The sequence below is a fragment of the Squalius cephalus genome, assembly GCF_949319135.1.
Source record: "Squalius cephalus genome assembly, chromosome: 3".
NCBI classification, from domain to species: Eukaryota; Metazoa; Chordata; class Actinopteri; order Cypriniformes; family Leuciscidae; genus Squalius; species Squalius cephalus.
In genome coordinates this window covers 49,737,023-49,757,512 of record NC_137124.1, presented here as the reverse complement: position 1 = coordinate 49,757,512, position 20,490 = coordinate 49,737,023, and the positions used below count along the sequence as shown (strand labels likewise).

Below are 20,490 nucleotides of genomic sequence, written 5' to 3'. Positions count from 1 at the left end.
TGTCTGTCAGAGGTAGAACAATCTATTCTGAAGATGCTTTCAGGATATATGGGGTTAGACCACCGGAGCAGAACATCATGACTTTCGTCAGTACCTTTCGTCAGTCTGAGATGCCACAGCTGTTTTTGCCTGTAACACTTTCTCTTATAAATTGTGACAGTGTTCGTTCCAGTTTTGAGGAATGATTTGGTCCCCACATACTTTACTGGTGAGGCTATGAAAATGTCTTTTTGTTCTTAAATTGGAGTCCAATCCTGCTTCTGGAGTGCAAATGTCCTGCAGAGTTTTGCTCCAGCAAACTCACCTGGGTCTCCATCTACATTAATATGGATACATTTAAAAACAGATTTTTTTTTTTTCTCTGTGTTTTGTCCTTCCACCCACACCGAGACAGCATTTTTCACCAGAGCTTTTTGCAGACATTCTCCAAAGTGGAACATTTTTAAAAAGCAGTTTTCGCATTGTAGTGTGAAAACGAAGGTATTCGAAAAGAATAATGCACATTAATCATGTGACACATATTGCACCTATAGTACATACTGTATATATGTTTTTACCGACATGTGCCTGCTATGTACGATGTTTCAGTGTAGATGAGAGACTTTTGAATTTTATTTTAAAACGCTAGTGTGGACGGCTTACTTTTGTTAGATATTAAATTACAGTTTATTTAATTTGTGTCATTGTTCTGTTGTTCATTTGTCCTATTGTTTTCAGATAGTGTCTTATTTCCCTTATTTAGGTGGTTACAGATCATAAGTCATTGTAAAAAAAATTATGCATAGCAGAAGCTTGTTTAATCAGTGATAAAAATGTGAAACATTCAATTTATAATTATTGTCAATACTAATAAGTCCTGCAGTCCTCAGGGGACTGAAATAGCATATTCAGCCCATTCCAGCTGGATTGCATGTGTAATTAGAGAGCAGCTGATGATTATTTGATTAGTGAAGGCGATTATTGTCTGATTAATAATTTAGTCAAATGAAATGATGTGTACTAGTGCAGTTAATTGGGCTGAGAGTGGCCCTTTGTCACACACACACAAATCGAATAAGGAGTTTTTGGCTTTTGCTGTGTAATGTAAAGAGTGTAGTGTTGACATGTGGATTGTACAGTGCTGTGGTGTTTGAGTTCAGCTGGTTGCTGCTGTACTGACCACATTCACAGGTGGTGGATATTTTTTGAAAAGTCTTTTACATTTGCTTATGTAAATATTGTCACAAATCAAGTCCAATGATGATGAGTAAGGTAGATTAAGCGGTTCAAAATAACAACAAGGTTTATTTAACAAGAGCAAACAACACGAGAGTACCGGACAAGGAAAAAAAAGGAAATATGGAACTTAAATAGACAAGGTGATGAACTAAATACAGACAGGTGTGCTTGTTAATGAACGTCCATGCCAACAAATAACTGGCGGGAAACTAGAACAAAGGAAACTGGAAACTGAAGAGAAACTAACTAAAAATCCATGAAAGTGAAACTAAACAGAACAAAACTGTGACATAACGCCCGCCTCCGGCAAGGCACGTCCTCGTTTTGTAAAGTGACTGAGGAGGTGGTTCTGGAGGTGGACGAGAGGCTGGTGAAGGAGGAGGCTCCAGTGGAAGGAACCAGGGTGGCGATGATGGTGGGAGGAGCCAGGGAGGTGAGGACAGAAGGAGGAGTCAGGTGGTGATCCAGAGCACAGCCAGGCTGAAAGCCCATGATGGAGTCGACGGAGGGAGGAGCCATGGTGAAGTCTTGGCTGACGACATCCGGGGAATGACCGAAGGAGAAGAAGCCATTGACAGTGGAGCCCTAGGCATAGATGGATAGCAGATGGGACCTAGCGAGACCAATGGCCTCGAAGGCTGTGATGGAGCCACAGCGACAACCCCCCGAGGTGGAACAGTGGTACTGGAGGGCTAAAGCACAGACTGAGGGCCGAAGTGAAGTCGAAGGGAGGGCCAGAGCAAGATGAAGACGCAGGGGTGGAGAGACCAATCACAGTGGACGTATTGTAAGTCCATGGCATAGGATGGGCAACCTCTGACCGAGGTAGAGCCGGTGGAACGAGGGTGCCTGGAGCCGTAAGGCAGAAGATCTCTGGTGGAGCTGAGGGAGGGAGGAGCCAAGGCGGAGGAGTCAGGGAAACGAGCCAAGATTGAATGACGGGATCAGCCTCTGAGGCGGAGCCAGGAAATCCACTCATTTGGGCAAAGCTGAAGACCGCAAGACCTGATGCTCATCCACATAGCATTGCGATGGGGGAGAAGGCAAGGGGCTGATGGGATCCAGCGAAGGCAGAGCTGACAGACTAGCTGAATGAGGAAGAGGAGGCGGGAGAGGGAGGCTGGATGGAGTCAGTGAGAACACAACCTCTGTACAGGACGACGAAATGGGCATTATGTTGGGCAGGTCCAGCGGCGATGGTGAAGGTACAGAAGATACAGGGCAGGGCAGAGTTGGAAGCATTACCTCCATTTCCCAGTCAATCGACCACTCGTCAGTTTCCAGCTCAACTAATGCCCCCTGTCACGGATGTTGCCGGCTCACACACCAGGTCAGACTCACTTTGGGGCTCAGGCTTCGGGGGGTTTTGGTCGACGCTGTCCTCCTGTCAGGCTCTGCCTCATCCATCGCGGCAGGTGCAGGCTCCCTGTCTGAGGTGGGCTCTGACTTGGTCTCCATACAAAGGGGGTAATGGCTGGCTGGGCTCTGGATTCAGCAATGTGACGATGGATATTGGGTGGGGCTGGATGATGCCGATCTTCTTTTCTTCTGCTTTGCCTACAGTGAGGGAGGATCCATCACAGAGCGAAGTTGATGTAATCCTCTGAACTCCAGCAGGTGTCCCCCTTGGGCATCAGGAAGCAGATGTTGTCATCAGGCCCACACCAAAAACCATTCATGAGGGTGACGTCATTGCATGTCACATGGTGGCAGATGTTTAGATACTCCTCCACAAAGTCCAAACTATGGCCAGCCTGGAAAATAAAAATAATCTTTCCTCCCTTACAGTCCTTGCTACCCTTCCTTGGCACAACGTTGATAGATGCGATATCCATATTATTTTAGGTTCTGGTATTCTGTCACGAATCAAGTCCAATGATGATGAGGAAGGCAGATTAAGCAGTTCAAAATAACAACAAGGTTTATTTAAATTCCCCATGAAATCAAAATTGACCCTATTTACTTTGTTAGCGCATATTACTAGTCTTGTGGTGAACAATTAATCCGTGCAAGTAAATATTAAAAAAAATTGTTTTTACCATGGTAATCTTTAATCAAAATCTGAAAAGTTTCTTCCGGTCTGGAATGGCGTCTTTTTCTGATGACGTAGGTTTGACGGCTTGGTTTGAAAACGCTTAACCACTCCCCTCAAACCGTTAAGGTGATGATACACAGGGCAACGTTTTGAGCAATGTTGCTGGGCAATCTTGCCGAGCGATTGTTGCTTGGGCACTTTCCCATTGAAAATGGGCAATACATTTCTATCTGGATAATTTTGATCGGTCGTGGGCCCTGTGTCTCATCTGGTTGCCCGTTGACAGCAACATTGCCCAGCAACATTGCTCAAAAAGTTGCCCTGTGTATCATCACCTTTAGTCTGCTATGAGCGAGAGATTGAGAGGAGGAGCGCTAAGTAAAACCCTGCCCTCTGTTCAATATTCCGTTTCACTTGGAAATACGTCATAACACTGGAGAAAAGTCGTTTGCAACTTCCGGTTCACGGGGACTTTAACAAGAGCAAACAACACAAGACAGAGTGCATGGGACACATAATACCAGACAAGAAAAGAAAGGAAATGTTTTACTAAGGAAGTGATTAACTAAATACAGACAGCTCTGCTCGTCAATGAATGTCCATGACAGCCAATGACTGGCGGGAAACTAGAACAAAGGAAATGGGTAACTGAAGACTAAAAATCCATGAAAGTGAAACTAGAACATAACTGTGACAAAAATAGTGTAAAAATATAAAAATTGTGAAATAGCTGCTATTGTAATATATTTTAAAATGTACTTTAATCCTGTGATGCAAAGCTGAATTTTCATCATTATTCAGTGTTACGTGATCCTTCTAAAATCATTCTAATATGCTGATTTGCTGCTCAAGAAACATTTCTTATTATTATCAATGTTGATAATAATAAGATTATTATTTATTTATTTATTTTCAGGATTCTTTGATGAATAGAAAGTTCAAAAGAACAGCATTTATTTGACATGGAATTATTATTTTGTTCACATTATAAATAACTTTACTGTCATGTTTGATCAATTGAATACATCCTTGCTGAATAAAAGTATTCATTTCTTTAGGGACCGTTTGAAACGTTTGAATTTTAGTGTAATAATCAAATACATTTCTCTTTGGGAAGCGAGTGTACAATACAGTCCATTAGAGTACATAATCATTTGGAATACAGTGTAATCTAACTGAAATAATACGGATATTTGTGGAGTTGTACCGATAACATTGTGTTCCAAATTATTATGCTAGTGACATATCAGTAGGATTTCAATACAAATGGTGCAATTTTATGCAAAAGGAAACAACTAATATTTTGCTAAAATTGAATGGAGATTATCAAACTATCATAAGATTTGTGAGTAATTTGCAGCACAAGAGAACTCGGTCAGATAAAGGCTTATTAAGGGGAGATACTCCAGGTGAATAGGAAAAAAACGATGATAATAGATATCAGCATGAAACTTCCCCAGTTGATTGCTGACATTAAGACAAATATCTTTTGTATTACAAGTTTTTCGAATATTTATGCTTAAATATGCAAATTATGTATTATCTCATAAAATAATGCACTAATTTGCATATATTTCCTGAAGAGAAATCTGAACATTGGATAAAGCCAGATTCAAAGTTCTTGTTTCATTTTGTTGACATATTAGAGTCAAAGGTTTTTACAGAGGGGATTTTGGATATTTCTTTTTATCATTTTCGCCCCATTTTTAGGTATAAAATGTTGTATAATTCAGAATCGGAATGATATATGAACAAACCCCTCTTTAAAAACCTTATAAAGAATATAGATAGGAATACAACTGGGAAGTTTGGTGTATGTAAGTGGTGCTGAAGTGGAGATTTCTGGCTCAGAGTATATATGAGAAAAAAAAAAACATTTTGAGAAAACTGCCTTTAAAGATGTGTATTGTAAAAATTCATACTTTTTTAGTTTTATACTTTATTTATTTACTGACACAATATCTTATCAAATCATTAGCGACAACTATACAAACCACCTAAAACACATCAAAACTTATAACACAGCATTTATGGCCTTCAACTGAACAGAACCCAAGTTAAAAAAAAACAGTCAAAAACACACACAAATTGGAAATTGACATCAGCCAATGAGATTTCACTTTTAGAGTTAAATGTAAATGTTTTTGCCTGCCGTGTCTCCCCTTCAGGAAAATGTATTAAAAGGGCAGCAAAAGCCACTGTTGAACAGCAAACATGTATTTGAAGCTGCTGGTGTCACTGGAGTCTCAAGAACCTCTCCAAGCAGGCTGGCAGTTGTGCATTTCAGCCACCTCTAACCAAAGCTAACAAATAGAAACGTTTACAGTGGATGTAATAGTGTGGTACACAGAGCAAAAGAATTTACGTGACATTTTAAAACGGCTAGTTACTGCTTTAGTTCCACAGAACTTTGTTATTTTCTGTTTCATAGTTTGTTGAGCCATTTTGCCTTCTTTGATGGATATCTGTTCCCTAATACAAAGCAACACAAATCAAACCAGTCATTTATCTTTATATTTCTACTTCTCTCTTTCTATCTATGTATCTATATCTATCGGTCTCTAGTGCTGTTTATTATCTGGAGCTGAATGTCACACTGAATGGGTGCGTTGGCACAGATCCATCTGACTATACAGTGTGATTTGTGTGTATTTGTGCCTGTAAAACCAAAAAGGTGTGCATTTCTTTGAGCCTTCACACACAGTAGTCGCCAAAAGTGATGTCCGGAGGGGATTTTTGTTTTATATTTAACTCTAAAAGTTCAATTAAACCATCAAAATATGAGGAAAATATTTGATATTTTTTCAATATTTTAAACACGAGGGAAGAACATAACACTAAACTTGGTCAAAGTATTAATCTGATCAAATTATTTGGCAAAAAAGGCAAACTACAGCAATATTTTTGATATTACTATCAAAAACAAATGCATAGAAAAACAAAAATCTCACAAGAAATTGCATTATCACAAATAAAACTATTGACTTAAAGCACAACGATGTAAAATGCTTACCAAATATTTAATAAGGGTGAAGATATCAATTTTCCTAGGCCAGACATCACTTTTGGCCACTACTGTAAATACAACTCTCTAAAAAAAAAAAAAAAAAGAGTAAAACATGTTTTACATTTCAAACCAGTCAGGTTTTATAGTCAAGTCACTCACAGTGTCCAGATCGTTGCTTTACAAGGTCCAACATCAGCATCTCTCAATATAAACACAAGTTTATTTGCCAGATTATTGCCTTCCCTGCCTTTGAGAAGCACAGATGCATGATATTTCATGATATTTCTGCTCTTGGCAAGTCAAAGGACAGATGCCTTGAACTCCCACTTTCTCGTCATACAGACAGAGCAAAAATAATGCCGGTGCAGAACCCCACGGGTGTCTAGCTTCACTGCGAGCTCCAGCAAATACAAAAGAGAGGAAACTTTTCTATACAGGGAGCGAAAGAGTGAGATCTGAGTGGCACACACATATAAAAGCGCCTATATATAGTGCACCCTGTTTTCCAGTGCACCTGCACTTCAAACACATCCTATCCCATTCAAATGTGAAAGAGCCCTTCAGAAATCCACGTTTGCAGCTGAACTTTGATGGTTTTCGCACTGAATGTGTGTTTCCGTCTTCTAGGTCGTACTATAATTCTGTCTACCCATCACATGGATGAAGCGGATATTCTGGGCGATCGTATTGCCATCATCTCGCATGGGCACGTCTGCTGCTGTGGTTCCTCACTCTTCCTCAAGAAAAAATACGGTAGAGGTTATTACCTCACGCTCGCACGGGCCAATCAGGATCAAGTCACCACGCCACGGTTCCCATCAATTAAAGAGGTAAACTGGCCAAGGCAACACTCACAATTCACACCACCAGTCAAATGTTTGGACACGCCTACATATTCCTTATTAGTGCTATTTCACACATTTAAAGTATAAAATTCCTTAGGTGCATTCTTTTCTTAGGTTTTGTTTTGTTTGAACACTGAGTTTCTATGTTCGAAGAACTCCATACGGTCCAACAAGAAAAAGAAAACAATTATTTAGTATTTGTTAGTTTATTTATTAAAATAACAATACATCATGTAATAAATAAATACATTTTATGTATTAAAACTTTTTATTCTTTTTAAAACTTTCTGTTTAGGTTTATTTCATTTCAGTTTTAGTAATTGTAATATTTGAAATGTTAGAAAATAGAAATGTTAATGTTATATTTGGGCAAACGTTTCACATTATATCAAACTATATTGTATTAAAATGGTTGAAAAAATCACTTATTTTCTCTGTATTTCAATGTGGAAACAACAACAACAAAAAACATTAAAACAAAAAGATTAATTAGAAATGAAGATATGCTTCAATGGCATGTTTCCCCTTGAAATAACATAAAAATAACAAAAAAATCAAATAAAATCTAGATGAACTAGTTGACGGGTCATATCCCATCGCTACTAGCAACTCTAGCATTTTAGTAGAGTAGAGTTTTGCTTGGTCAAAAATGTAAGTTTTTAATTTTGCATTTCATATTTTGTAGTGTGATAAATTCAGTGTGGATGAGGGAATTTGCAGTGACAGCATCAGCAGTCTGGACCCACCAGGTTTAAAGCTCGCACACATACACTCTAATAAACACACACACACAGTGTCATTATGTTTCTGTATAAATGTATTTTTATGTTGCTCCTGATCAGATGTGGCGGATCTAAGTCGACTGGTGCGACGGCACGTGCCGGAGGCCGAGTTTCTGGAGGTCGTAGGTCAAGAGCTGGTGTATGTGCTGCCCTACACGGGCGCCAGAGACGGGAGCTTTGCTTCCCTGTTTAAAGAGCTGGACCTGGAGAAAAGCACTCTGGGCGTCACCAGCTACGGGATATCAGACACAAGCCTGGAGGAGGTACTGTACATATAGGGGTCACATAGGTGACATTTACTCATGTGGCCAACACTTTATGCAATAGGGATATATCTAATACAGAGGAAGTTTCACCAATGCATCTGATATCTTTCTGTTTACATTTCACATTTGACTTTGATGAGAAAATGCTTACTTTAGCTACAGATACTTGGCTCCGGATCAATGTATCACAGACTATTTAATTATGATATATCAAAGATCATTATCCAATTCATGCCTTCAGTTTCCCATTCCTCTCTTCTGTCGCTCTGTTTTGTGTTACTGTAAACACATAAGTTATGTGATATTTTCAGTTCACTTTATCAAAAGGGTTTTTAACAAGAGACCAGCAAACCAGTCTGTTAAGTTGCACTTATTTAGGATATTTAAAGAAATATCCCAGATTTATTGTGATTGTTATTATGATTTCAAAAATCATAGCGCTGGCAAAAACAGTAATATTGGGAAATATTATTAAAATGTAAAATAACTGATTTTTATGTGAATATATATATATCATTTTTTATTTTATTTTCAGGATCCTTTGATGAATAGAAAGTTCAAAAGATTTTTTTTTTTTAATAGATTCATAAATGTCTTTACTGTCTCTTTTGATCAATTTATTGCATTCTTGTTTTAATAAAATGACTCATTTCTTAAAATTAAATAAAAAATATTACTGACAACTTGTAAACAGTTGTGAAATTGTCCAGATGAAACTGTGAAATAACGAAACGTGTTTAATTTGACAGATCTTTCTGAAGGTGGCTAAAGACACAGGTGTTGACGTGGAATCTAATGGTAACATCCTTTCTGAATATTCACTCCATTTTACACTTATACAGTATCACCATCTCCAGTAAGTTTATCTAAGACATATTTTAGGCTATGTACATTGTTCACACTGTCAGTCCAAATCCGATTATTTGTGTGTCCGATTGGAATCTGATCTAAATTAATGACTGTCCACACTGTGTATCGCAACTGTTCAGATCTGATTTGTGTGTCCCGTGGTTCTCTTTCGTTTTCCGGAATATCTGCATTGGTTTCGATGGCAATGATGTTGCGTTGGTAGGAATATGCAAAAACAACAACAAACGCAACATGGAGAGGTATACAATACAGATGTTGTCTTGTTTACAACATGACAATGTGTAGCCGGCGCGCTGGATTACTGTGTCTTATGAGGCAGCGGCAGAAACGCGTGCATGGTTTTATTCGCCTTTCCACTGGTCTCATAATTCAACATGTCTCCATTTCTATTGTAATTTTTTGCTCGACCGCCACTTTGCAACAAGTTTCTGCAGCAATTTTCAGCATGTTCCCTATAACACTGTCTGACATGTTTACGTTTTACGTGGCCTGAGAAAATGACACAAATCACGCAAAATCCAATTAGAGCGGTCAGACTGAAACAGATTTCCAGGAATTCGATTTTAATAGGATTTCAAACCACTTATGAATGTAATGATTTTTTGCAGTTTACACTTGCTAAATATGATCGGATTCCAATCGGATATGTACAAAAATCGGATTTGGACTGATAGTCTGAACGAGGCGTAGACCATTTTCCAGCCTTTCTTTGGCTATGTTCAGACTGCAGACAAATTGGATTTTTTTCTCAAATCAGATATTTTCAGGCAGACTGTTCGCTCTATTAATTGCAAGTGATCAAATAAGAAGTGCGTGTCCAGACATAACCAACAATTCTGATATTCAGGCCTAATTTAAGATTTTTGTATTTGAATTGCATATAAAAATTTCCATCAATTTGGATTACACAGTTTAAACATAAACAATCTAATAAACTTATTGTTATGCATATTTGTCAGTCATGCATATGAAACAGGTACGATTTCTGATCATACTAATAACTGATTTTTTTAAATACACAATTACCAGGTTTATATTTGTATCATCAATAAGTCAAATTTGTTTCAATCACATGTATTTTAACTAAATTAATATATCTTGTTCCACAACTAGACATATTTTAACCATGTTCATGCTTTATTGAATTTGAGTAAATGCTTTTTAAAAATGATTATTTATATAAAATTAAATAGATGCAAATAGTTAATAATAAACTCTTATTTATATAGACATTTAAAATGACAAAATAATGACAAATGACAGCCATAATGACAAAATATGGCCACATTAATTTTATTAGTTTGTTAAAACTGTGTAATCCAAATGAATTTAATTTTTTTATGCAATTCAAATCAATTGCTTTAATTTTCTTAAATTTAGGACTAAATATTTTTGAGTGCATACCCTCTTCCCTCTTAGCTGCGCTCACACACAATCTATAAGTTTGCTGTTCAGTTCGATATAGTTTTTAGCTGTCTTATCCTTAAAAAACAGCCTCTTTGCAAAACTGTACAACATGGTGGCAGTTACATCAAACAACTGTACTGAAATGTGCCACTCAAACTGATAAGATCAGACTGAAATTATCTGGGATCTCCTTAAAAATAATTGTAAACCTCTCGTTTCTAACAGTGGGATCCTTCAGAGTGATATTCTTTCTATTTAAGAGCCTTACGGTTCCTCTCAGATAAGAACGGTCCACTCGAATAAGAGCTGGGATGAAGTGTTGCAATTGTACTCTCCTGTCTCACCTTGGAGTGTGTGTGATTGTGTGTAAACGTGTGTTAATGCTCCCTCAGATAAGAACAGGCCAGATGAATAAGCTGGAAGTATCGCACCCCCACTCCTCCAGTATAACCTCTGCTGTGTGTGTCTGTTAATGTCTCACAGATAAGAAAGGAAATTTTGAACAAAGGCCCAGAAGCAGCTCAAGGATATCAGCAATACAGACTATCAGCTCAGTATTGGAATCCAAAGATGAAAACACTGTGAAAAATGGTACGCTAAAACATAAACACTTATACTGTACGTGTTAAAAAAAAAAAAAAAAAAAACATACCGACCTGTTCATTTACAAACCAATCTTTTGAAAAATGTAAGTGGTACTAAGAAAATAATGACTTTGTTTAATATCTCTGCTCTATATTGTTTTCCCCTTGTTTTGAAACAGAGGTGAAGGTTAGACACACTAGTCGTGTAGAAGGTGAGTAAAAGTTCTTCCATTTTTCCATCTGTAAACATGATCGGCGTCTGGCAGCTGTAGTGGTGAGCTAGCTGTAGTGGTGAGCTAGCTGTAGTGGTGAGCTAGCTGTAGTAGTGAGGCAGCTTTAATAAAGGTTGCTGTAAGCTGTAATAGTGAGGTGGGCTTAAAAGTGAGTTAAAAGTTAACTGTAACTGCGCAGTTTAGTGGTGCTACAGTAATATCATGGTACTCTAGCTTCAAACTAATGTTTTTTTTTGCGGCATTGGCATATTTTTTTGAGGCCAGTGCTGCATCTGGAGCCATTATCATAGGACACTAGATAGAGCACAATGGAATGGAACAGAACATGTAAATGTTGAGACAACTTTTCTAAAGATGAACTCTTGGCTGCATCTTAAAATGTAAATTGCATGGTGCTATACATCGAAAAAACAATAAGATGTGAGAGCAGCCATAATGTCTGTCTGATGCATGTCTACATTTGACCAATTATAACAAAATAACACATGGAATATAAGAAGAAAACTGCCCCTTAATGGGCACATGAGCGCATGCTGTGATGGTTCAGTGGATTTTAGTGGGGCCTGGGTTCATTTGGAGTGCTCACATTTGTCATTGTAGACATAACTTTGACACAAATGAAATTCTTCCTTCAGTTTACTGTGAAAATGCATACATTTTAAAGTATTAATACAACACAACAGGCCCTGAAATAGCAACACATTCAAACAATATGGGCCCTATCTTGCACCCAGCGCAATTGACTTTGTACACCGACGCATGTATCATTCCTATTTTGCACCCGCGCACAGCGGACTATTCCCTCCACAGACGCATGTCGGTAAATTAGGAAATTAACAATTCCGCCACTGACCAGGAAAAACCTAGTCTAAAGTCAGTGGCGCGTTGCGCATGTTATTCATATGCTATTTTAAGGGTGCATGCTTGGCCATAATGTAGCGTGTGCACAACGCGCATTCACTTTGATTCTCTCATCTACACAGAAGCAGCAGTTTTCATTTTTGCAAATCATAGGCTACATTATTACAAGGAAAAATATTAACACACGAGGGGAATCATTGTTGTGTCCATGAAGATGTGAAAAAATAGGCATAAATCTAGCTTACACATTTACCCAAATTATCATACGCCTGTTTAACCGTAGTTAATTTGGGTGGGTTTCTCCCATCCCCATATACAATGTCACTTCTCTGTGTTTTACGGCCCTGACGAGAACGTTGGTCTCCTCGGCTGTGAACCGCTCCTGGCGTGCGCCTGGCAAATCCGCCGTTATAATAGCAATCCGCCATGTAACAAGCGCGCCTACTCTTAAAGGGAATGTGAGATGACGCTCTGATTGGTTTATTTCACGTTACGCCCAAACCACACCTATGAATAATAAAGCTACTTCAGACCAACCCATTTTAGATTTGCGTCGGGCGCAAGAGTCATTTATCCCGCCGGTATAATAGCAACAGCGCCCAAGCCCCGCCCACAAAGTTACTTGCGTTTCGCATTTGATACTTGCGTTTCAGATCGTTAAAATAGGGCCCTATAAGTGCTACTACAATACTACTTATTATCATGGTACTTTTGCTGTTATCAAATGAGTCATAATTTAGGTATTTAAAAAAAATAATAATAACAATAATATGAAAATAAATAAATAAAAACCTAGCAGTAACAGTCATGCAGCTGTAACAGTCAGGTAATAGTGAGATGGCTGTAATAAGGGGCTTTCGCACCAGGTAGTTCTGCGAACTTAGTTCTTGGAACTAGCCACCACAGTGGTTCCCGAAAAACTAATGGTTCCCTTTGGAAAGTTTTCCTGGTTGCATTCACACCGCCAGAAGGAACTCTGAAGTGATGTAAGCCGTGCATGTTGTTGTGACTTTTATTTTGACGGCGCTGAGAACGTCAGCCAGAGCCTGAGCACACAGTGCTCGCATTCTCCATGGTCATTAGTTTACGATCTGTCTTACAGTCCTGTCTAATACGTTATTAGATAGAACTGTCGTAAAAGTAGACAGTTTATGGAAAGGTATTAGCGTATGCCATGTGGTTGATATCCAGTGTCACTAGATGAGCAGAAATACATAATCATGTTTGGCTTAGTCCCCTCAAAGTTGCGTTGGATTTTCTCCGTTGCGTAAAGGTTAAGAGGCTCATCTATCACTGTTTTCCATGTTCGTAGAGTTAGTTTGTGGAGTAAATATATAGGCTATAATCTGTGTGTTTACACAGTTTTTTAAAAATGGCGGGTGCTGGTGTTTCGCGTGCGTTCGGCCAATCAGCGTACACTAACATCACGGATACTTCCTATAGTGCTGGTTTAGACCCTACTCTGAAGTAGGAGCTAAATTAGTTCCTCCAAAAGGAGTTCCTACTGTATAACTAAAATCGTTTCTAGTTCCTGCGTTGCGAACATGCCAAAATCCGGGTACTTCCGCCAATAGTTCTAGGAACTATGAAAAGGTTCCTCCGGTGCGAAAGCCCCTATTGTGAGGCAGCAGTAATAGTTAGGGTAGCTGTAACAGTAAAGCGGCTGTAATAGTGAGAAGGCTGTAACAGTGAGGTGGATGTAAGGTAGCTGTAATGGTGAGGTGGCTGTAATAGTGAAGTGACTGAAACAGTGAGGCAGCTGTAACAATTAGGTAAAGCACCAGTGAGGCAGTTGTTACAATAAGGAAGGTGTATCACTGAGGTAGCTATAATAGTTGACACAATTGTAACAGTGAAGTAGTTGTAATAGTTGTAATAATCCATGTGAATTTATTGTTTACGTTACAGACATCCAGCGCCCCATGTGTGCAAATGGAAAAGGGTCATACGTCATCATGGGTTGGTCACTGATCAAACAGCAGTTTTTAGCTCTTTTTATCAAACGATTTCACCATGCCCGTAGAAGCAGGAGAGGAATCATCGCTCAGGTAATGCTAACAGAGATGTCAAAACAAATACACTGTAAATACCCTCTTCCACTCCTTTTCTTCCTTTAAGTCAATCTCACTATATTTTACATTCTGCAGGTGTGTGAATTGAATAGGTTTTATAGGTTTAGGAAGTTCTGAGCTGCAGCGTGAATCCAAGCTAAATTGTTTAGCACCAAATGCATTGAAAATCAAAATACAAAAAATATAGCGCTCATGAATATGTTCTTTAGCATGAGATTGTCATTTTTGGTTAGAGAGTAAAGAGGTGTATGCAATTAATTTCATGCATTAAATGGACACAACTATAACTACTTTCCATGACTAAGACAAAAACTGAATAAAATATTTCAGCTACAAATTTATATCAGTTACCTCAGGATTTTATGAAGGCTGTACAGTATGTAAATACAGGCCATGTTCTCAGCTCTTGGTCAAGTAACTACCATCATTGTGCTCATTTTCCATTTTTCTGTATTGGCTGATGCTCGTCACCCTGGTTCTCTCTGGGGAAAGATGTTCCATTGTTTTCTCCTTCATTATTCCCGGTGCGTTCTCCGTCTCCGGCACATTTACATTCTCCTCAGTGTAAACAGAGAGTGTTTGAATTGGGTGTTTGAATTAATTGGACAATCATGGATTGTAATTAATCAGCTGGAGTGAAGCCGTGTCGTCGACTCCTATGCAGCATGTCTCTCTCTCTCTCTCTCTCGCTGAGATTTTGTGTGCACTGGTTACGCTTCGTCTGTCAGCGGAGAAATGGAATGAAAGGAGAACATTTGGAGAGATAGCAGAGTGGAAGAATAGAGAGAAATTAATTATGCTGGGAATGAAGGGTGACAGTGCCAGTTTTTGAAAGTGTTTAATTGAACCCTTTTACACATTTAACTAAGCCAACACAAGCACATGACACTTGTCTGACAAAGAGAGATCGGGGAGAGGGACAATTCACTAAAAACTTGCGCCACTTCCGCACGCAAACCTGCAGCTTTCTGCGGCACTAGTGGCACCTAGTGGAATTAAAAATGTATACTTTCAAATTAAAAGTATACTTTCAAACAACCTTGAAACGCGCCTTTCACACCTTGCGTGCCTCCCACAACTCAAACATCACAAACACAGCTCTTACGGGTTGTGAAGGCATGTCTCAACCAGTGGCGGATACAGAACGTCATTAATGGGTGGGCCTGGTGAATATAGGGAGGGGCCTCGTTTTTTTAAGCTTATACACGCCCAGTGGCGTAACTTTGCTAAATCAGATATATGTACAATAACATTACGATGTCCAGCAATCGATTTAAATAGTAGGCTACATGGGGTTTAAGTTGTCGTTTAATGAGATGTAGCCTAATATATGTTGTCAGTGCTGAAAATTTTTTGTGACTAAATACATAGATTTGCCTTATACCTTAATGGTCCAGTGGTAGAACTTTCGGCAACCGTCTCAGAGGTTCTGGGTTCAAATCCGCACTCGTATAGTTTTTTTTTTTTTTTTTCTCCTCTCATCAAAACCGATTATGTTCATCAGTGGTTGTATATCAAGCAGTGACACGTTTGTGTATTATGTTTTGTTATTTCACCAGAACGAATAGAGAGTCTCCGCAACGAAATTAATTGTTTTTATTAATCTGATTGAGTGGACCACTGGTCAATCAGGCCCACCCATAAATCCGCGCCTGGTCTCAACAGGTAAATAAAAGGTCCAACATATTAGGAGTTCCTTTAACTGTGTTGCTATGTGTCATGAAAACAACTGAGTAGGCTAACACTTTGTCTGCGAACACAAGCATCTCGCTTATAATAAACCCATCCGGCATATCTGCACTGGCCGCAGTTTTTGAATTGACACGCCTCAAGGTTTTTAACTCTGGACACATCAATTAGACATTATAATCTGGTATGTTTGTCTTTAGAAACGGGCGCATGATGATATTGTATTGTACCAATCACTTTGACGTGTTCATGACATGTTAATCTTTAAAGGTCTAAGCAGTGAAATTTGGCTTGCATTCCTGTACACGAAGTTGAATGTTATGGAAGCTTTTTTCAGCCACTGAATAAAAAAAAGGTAATTGCGACTTTTTATCTCACAATTTTGACTTTTTTTCTTGCAATTGTGAGTTTACATCTCGCAATTCTGACCTTTTTTCTTAGAATTGCATGCTTAAGCTTCCATAGAATGTCTTTTCTCATGTAACGCTTCAACGATGGTCTCACACCAACTAAACACCAGTCTGGCTCTACCTGCTAAAGTACCCACGCCCCAAACTCACTCTATTGGTTGAGCTGGAAAGTGATTGAGAGATCTGAGTGGACTACTCTCAATGTTTTGAGATGGGTTTTTTGGTTATAGTTTTCTATAACTAATAGTTTTCAATGAACAATAAACTGGGCTAAAATAATGTATTTTAACTAGTGTTGGGTTAGAGACCACCTTATTTTAGTCCAAAAGGGGCAGAGTCGGAGTCAGAGTCCAAAATGGTAGAGTCTGAGCTGAGTCCGAGTCCAAATAAATACTACTACTGTACTCTCGTGAACTTGATTACGGCTGTTGTCTGAAGCCAGTGATTATAGTTTATAAAGTTTTAAATATGGATATTTTTCTCTATTCAATGCCATTACAAAGCTGGGAAGAGCCAGGGTACTATTTCATATAATGATTGTGTTTGGATTAAAAAAAAAAGAATGCCATATACTGTACATGGCTTGAGGGTGAGTAATTTATGGGATAATTTTCTTTTTTGGGCGAACTATTCATTTTTAGACAAGAAAGGAGCGCACACTTTGGGTGTATGCGCCATCCCAGACAGCATGCAAGTACCGAATTTAATTCTCTTTTTACATCTTATTGTGCTCAGACAATTTCAAATCGCTTGTGCGTTTAAACTGCCAAGACTCAAAACACATGCAAATGATAGATTTTTGTCACAGTGCAGTTGACATTCCCGTCAACTGTGCCGAGCGAATTTCACAGACAGTGCTGGACTCTGTTACACTCGGAAACATTTCCTAAAGGCTTGAGTCCGAGTCAAGAGTTTGTGACAAGTGCAAGTCAGTTAAATGTTGGGCTTGAGTCCGAGCTCGAGTACCCAAACTCAAGTATTAACAAAATTGTGTATACTTCACCTTTAAGTGCATATATGTGTGTGTGTGTGTGTGTATCAGGTCGTGATGCCGGCATTCTTTGTGTGTCTGGCTCTCATCTTCTCTCTGATTGTTCCTCCGTTTGTGGAATATCCCAATCTGGAGCTTCAGCCCTGGATGTATGGAGCTCCACAGAATACCTTCTACAGGTGTGCACATGTTAACTTAGCTGAATTTCAAGTGACAGTAAAGACATTTATAATGTTACAAACAATTTCCATTTTAAATAAATGTACTGTAGTTCTTCTAAAGTTTCTATTCATCAGAGTCTTGAGAAAAAAATCACTGTTTCCACAAAAATATAAAACAGCAAATGCTGTTTTTAACATTAATAATAAATGTTTCTTAAGCAGCAAACCAGCATATTAGAGTGATTTCTGAAGAATCATGTGACTGAAGACTAGAGTAATTATGCATATTCAGCTTTGATCACAGGAATAAATTACATTTTCAAATAAATTCAAATAGAAAACTGTTATTTTAAATTGTAATGACATTGACCCAATAGTACTGTTTTTACTCTATTTTTGATCAAAAAATGCAGCCTTGGTGAACATAAGAAACCTAATCTTACCGGCCACAAACTTTTAGAGCTAATTATAGTGACTACATTCGACGCACTATTTTTTTCTTGGTCGATGACAAATCTTGTGTCTGTATGTTGTAGTTTTGATGGTCCTGGTGTAGATCAGGTGGAGAAAGTGACGAAAGCTCTGCTCAGTTCACCAGGATTTGGAACGCGCTGCATGAGCTCCAACCCCATACCGTGAGCAACACAAACACACACGGTTATTAGACACACGGGTGGTGTGGTGTAGCAGCTGACCATGTGCTTTCTGTTCCTCCTTCAGTAAATTACCCTGTAACCCTGCGGGAGGCACTGATTGGTTCACTCCTGCGGTGGATCCATCCATCAGTGAGATATTTGAGAAGGGTAACTGGAGCTTAGAGAACCCGTCGCCTGAATGCCAGTGCAGCACACCGCAACGGAGCATCATGCTGCCAGACTGCCCGCTCGGAGCCGGGGGTTTACCACCACCACAGGTCAGCCACACATTATTAAATGTATCGGCCTGCATTTAACATGCATCCAAGATCAAAAAGCACTTTAATTTTCTCATCATATACACTGCAGTATCAGCTTTTTTCTCACAGTGTCTGAAACGATTGGATCAAGGATTCGGTCTCTAAAACTTTGGATAAAGGCGTCTGCTAAACAAGGCTGGATTAGTACCCCCAGGGGCCCCTGGGCACTGAAGCTCATGGGCCCCCCTCCCCTACCTGACAACCACACCCTCCAAAGGAGGCACCAGAATTTCAGAATTTTTGGTGGTGTTTTCGCAGAGATATTAGTGGAAAACCACCGGGCGCGCTTAAAAATGGCGGCTGCCAGCGGGCCGCCGGTGACTTCACGATCTCAGAAGAAAATCGCTCGTATCTCGGCAACGCGAAGGCCCAGAGAGCTCAAATTCGGGTGAGTAGGTCCCACGGGGACCCTTGCTCGAACGCGAGAGTGGTGGGCCTCTGGGACGCCCCCTACCAGATCGCTGTTCGTTGGGACCCCCGAATTTGAACGGCTATAACTTGGGGACCCGGGCGAGTTGGACATCGTGGGTGGGCTCGTTCGAAAGGCCTCAGCCAGCACTATCGATTAGAATTTGGGAAATATTGAGCGAGGGGTTCTCAAGATATACCTTTATAAATATAAGGTATTTTCATTCACCTTTATATTTGTATATAAATAAAAAAAACTCCCAACACGGAGGGACCCTCTCTGCGCAAGGGCCCCTGAGCACGTGCCCAGATTGCCCGTATGGTAGATCCGGGCCAGCTGCTAAATGACTAAATGTAAATGTAAATGCAAGCCCCTCCTTTACAAGAGACTCCTCTGCTCTGATTGGTCAGATGGCACAGTCTGTTGTGATTGGTCGACCGCTTAAAGCGTGTGTCGGAAACCAAATGCCAATTACCATATCTGAATTTCAGCTCTTCCTCAGCATTTGATACATAGTTGATATGAACAAAAATGATGCACATCAAATTAGACTTGCTTTGGCAGCGCAAAAAAAACAAAGTCTTCTCGGCATGTTGGCAAAACGAACCACAGCACGATGTCTCAGCTACAACTACAGTGTTTGATGGTCAGAGTATGTTGTTTGCGAGCGGCCAATGAAGACCATAGGCTTGCGCTATGCAGATTTGTTACAAACCTACGTAGGTTTGTGCAGGAAGAAAGACTAAAATAACTGACGACTCGTTTTATGCAGTTCAGCATCACTTCTTTCTTTTTTGGGAGACAATATCTCCACTGTCATGCACTTTGCAGATATTTTACATTATCAAACAGCTATATTACACACTACATGAAAGGTGATATTCCAAAAAGCATAATAGGGGCACTTTAATTAGGTGACGTGAAAGGCAGAGTATTGGCCATATTCAGATTGTATTGCCAATCATGGCTTGCTTATATTCGATGCTGCTTTATGCCAAAGGTTTCTGCTTGATTTTAAAGTTTACATGGTCAACTGCAATTTTTTTGGACTGTGGTAATGCAATGTGTATACATTATGTGTACAAGACCTCAAAATTATCAACATGATCAAAACTTTGCTGAAAAAAAATCAGTTGCACGCAATCTACTACATGCCTTCTGTTGTCTATGTAAGAATAACATTATATTGTTAGTAATATTTCAAGATAAACATTTACTGGAATGGGGTCTAATGTTGTTTTGAATTTTAATTTTTTAGATCTTTTATTTTTATTTTCACTATCATTCTAACCAATCAAATGGAAGTGCATTTTTTTCTAATATTGACATATACAACCGTATTATATGGTGTTACCTGTACATTTATTATGTGTGGATTGTCATAGAGAAATGGTTTGTCCAACCACTCCAAACAGAAGATAATGACCCAAAAGTACATGATCATTTCCAACAGTTTTACAGCATTAAACATCCTGGTGATCTCATGACACATGCATTCATTATCATATGTATACATTTAGTTTGTAACATCTCACAGACTACACAGTTCTCTGTGTGACTGTGTCATATCAGCAGATATGCAAATCACTCCTCCACAACGCTGAGTTCTTCTGAGGTTCTCTCTCTCGGTAAACAAGTTTTCTCTGAGTATACTGCTGAAAACACACAAACACACACACACTGAGCTGACCCAGT

The 20,490-nt window shown here is 39.1% G+C and overlaps 1 protein-coding gene across 1 annotated transcript in view; it reads left to right on the top strand.

The window, feature by feature from the left end:
- Positions 1 to 20,490, top strand: part of LOC307155611 (phospholipid-transporting ATPase ABCA1) — a 208,836-nt gene that overhangs the window by 113,469 nt on the left and 74,877 nt on the right. The window contains exons 22-31 of the mRNA XM_079866407.1: positions 6,888 to 7,090; positions 7,791 to 7,854; positions 7,948 to 8,150; positions 8,903 to 8,951; positions 10,914 to 11,021; positions 11,194 to 11,226; positions 14,017 to 14,156; positions 17,322 to 17,449; positions 17,968 to 18,066; positions 18,152 to 18,344. Coding sequence (XP_079722533.1) covers positions 6,888 to 7,090; positions 7,791 to 7,854; positions 7,948 to 8,150; positions 8,903 to 8,951; positions 10,914 to 11,021; positions 11,194 to 11,226; positions 14,017 to 14,156; positions 17,322 to 17,449; positions 17,968 to 18,066; positions 18,152 to 18,344 — 1,220 coding nt within the window. The remainder of the gene's footprint in view (positions 1 to 6,887; positions 7,091 to 7,790; positions 7,855 to 7,947; positions 8,151 to 8,902; positions 8,952 to 10,913; positions 11,022 to 11,193; positions 11,227 to 14,016; positions 14,157 to 17,321; positions 17,450 to 17,967; positions 18,067 to 18,151; positions 18,345 to 20,490) is intronic.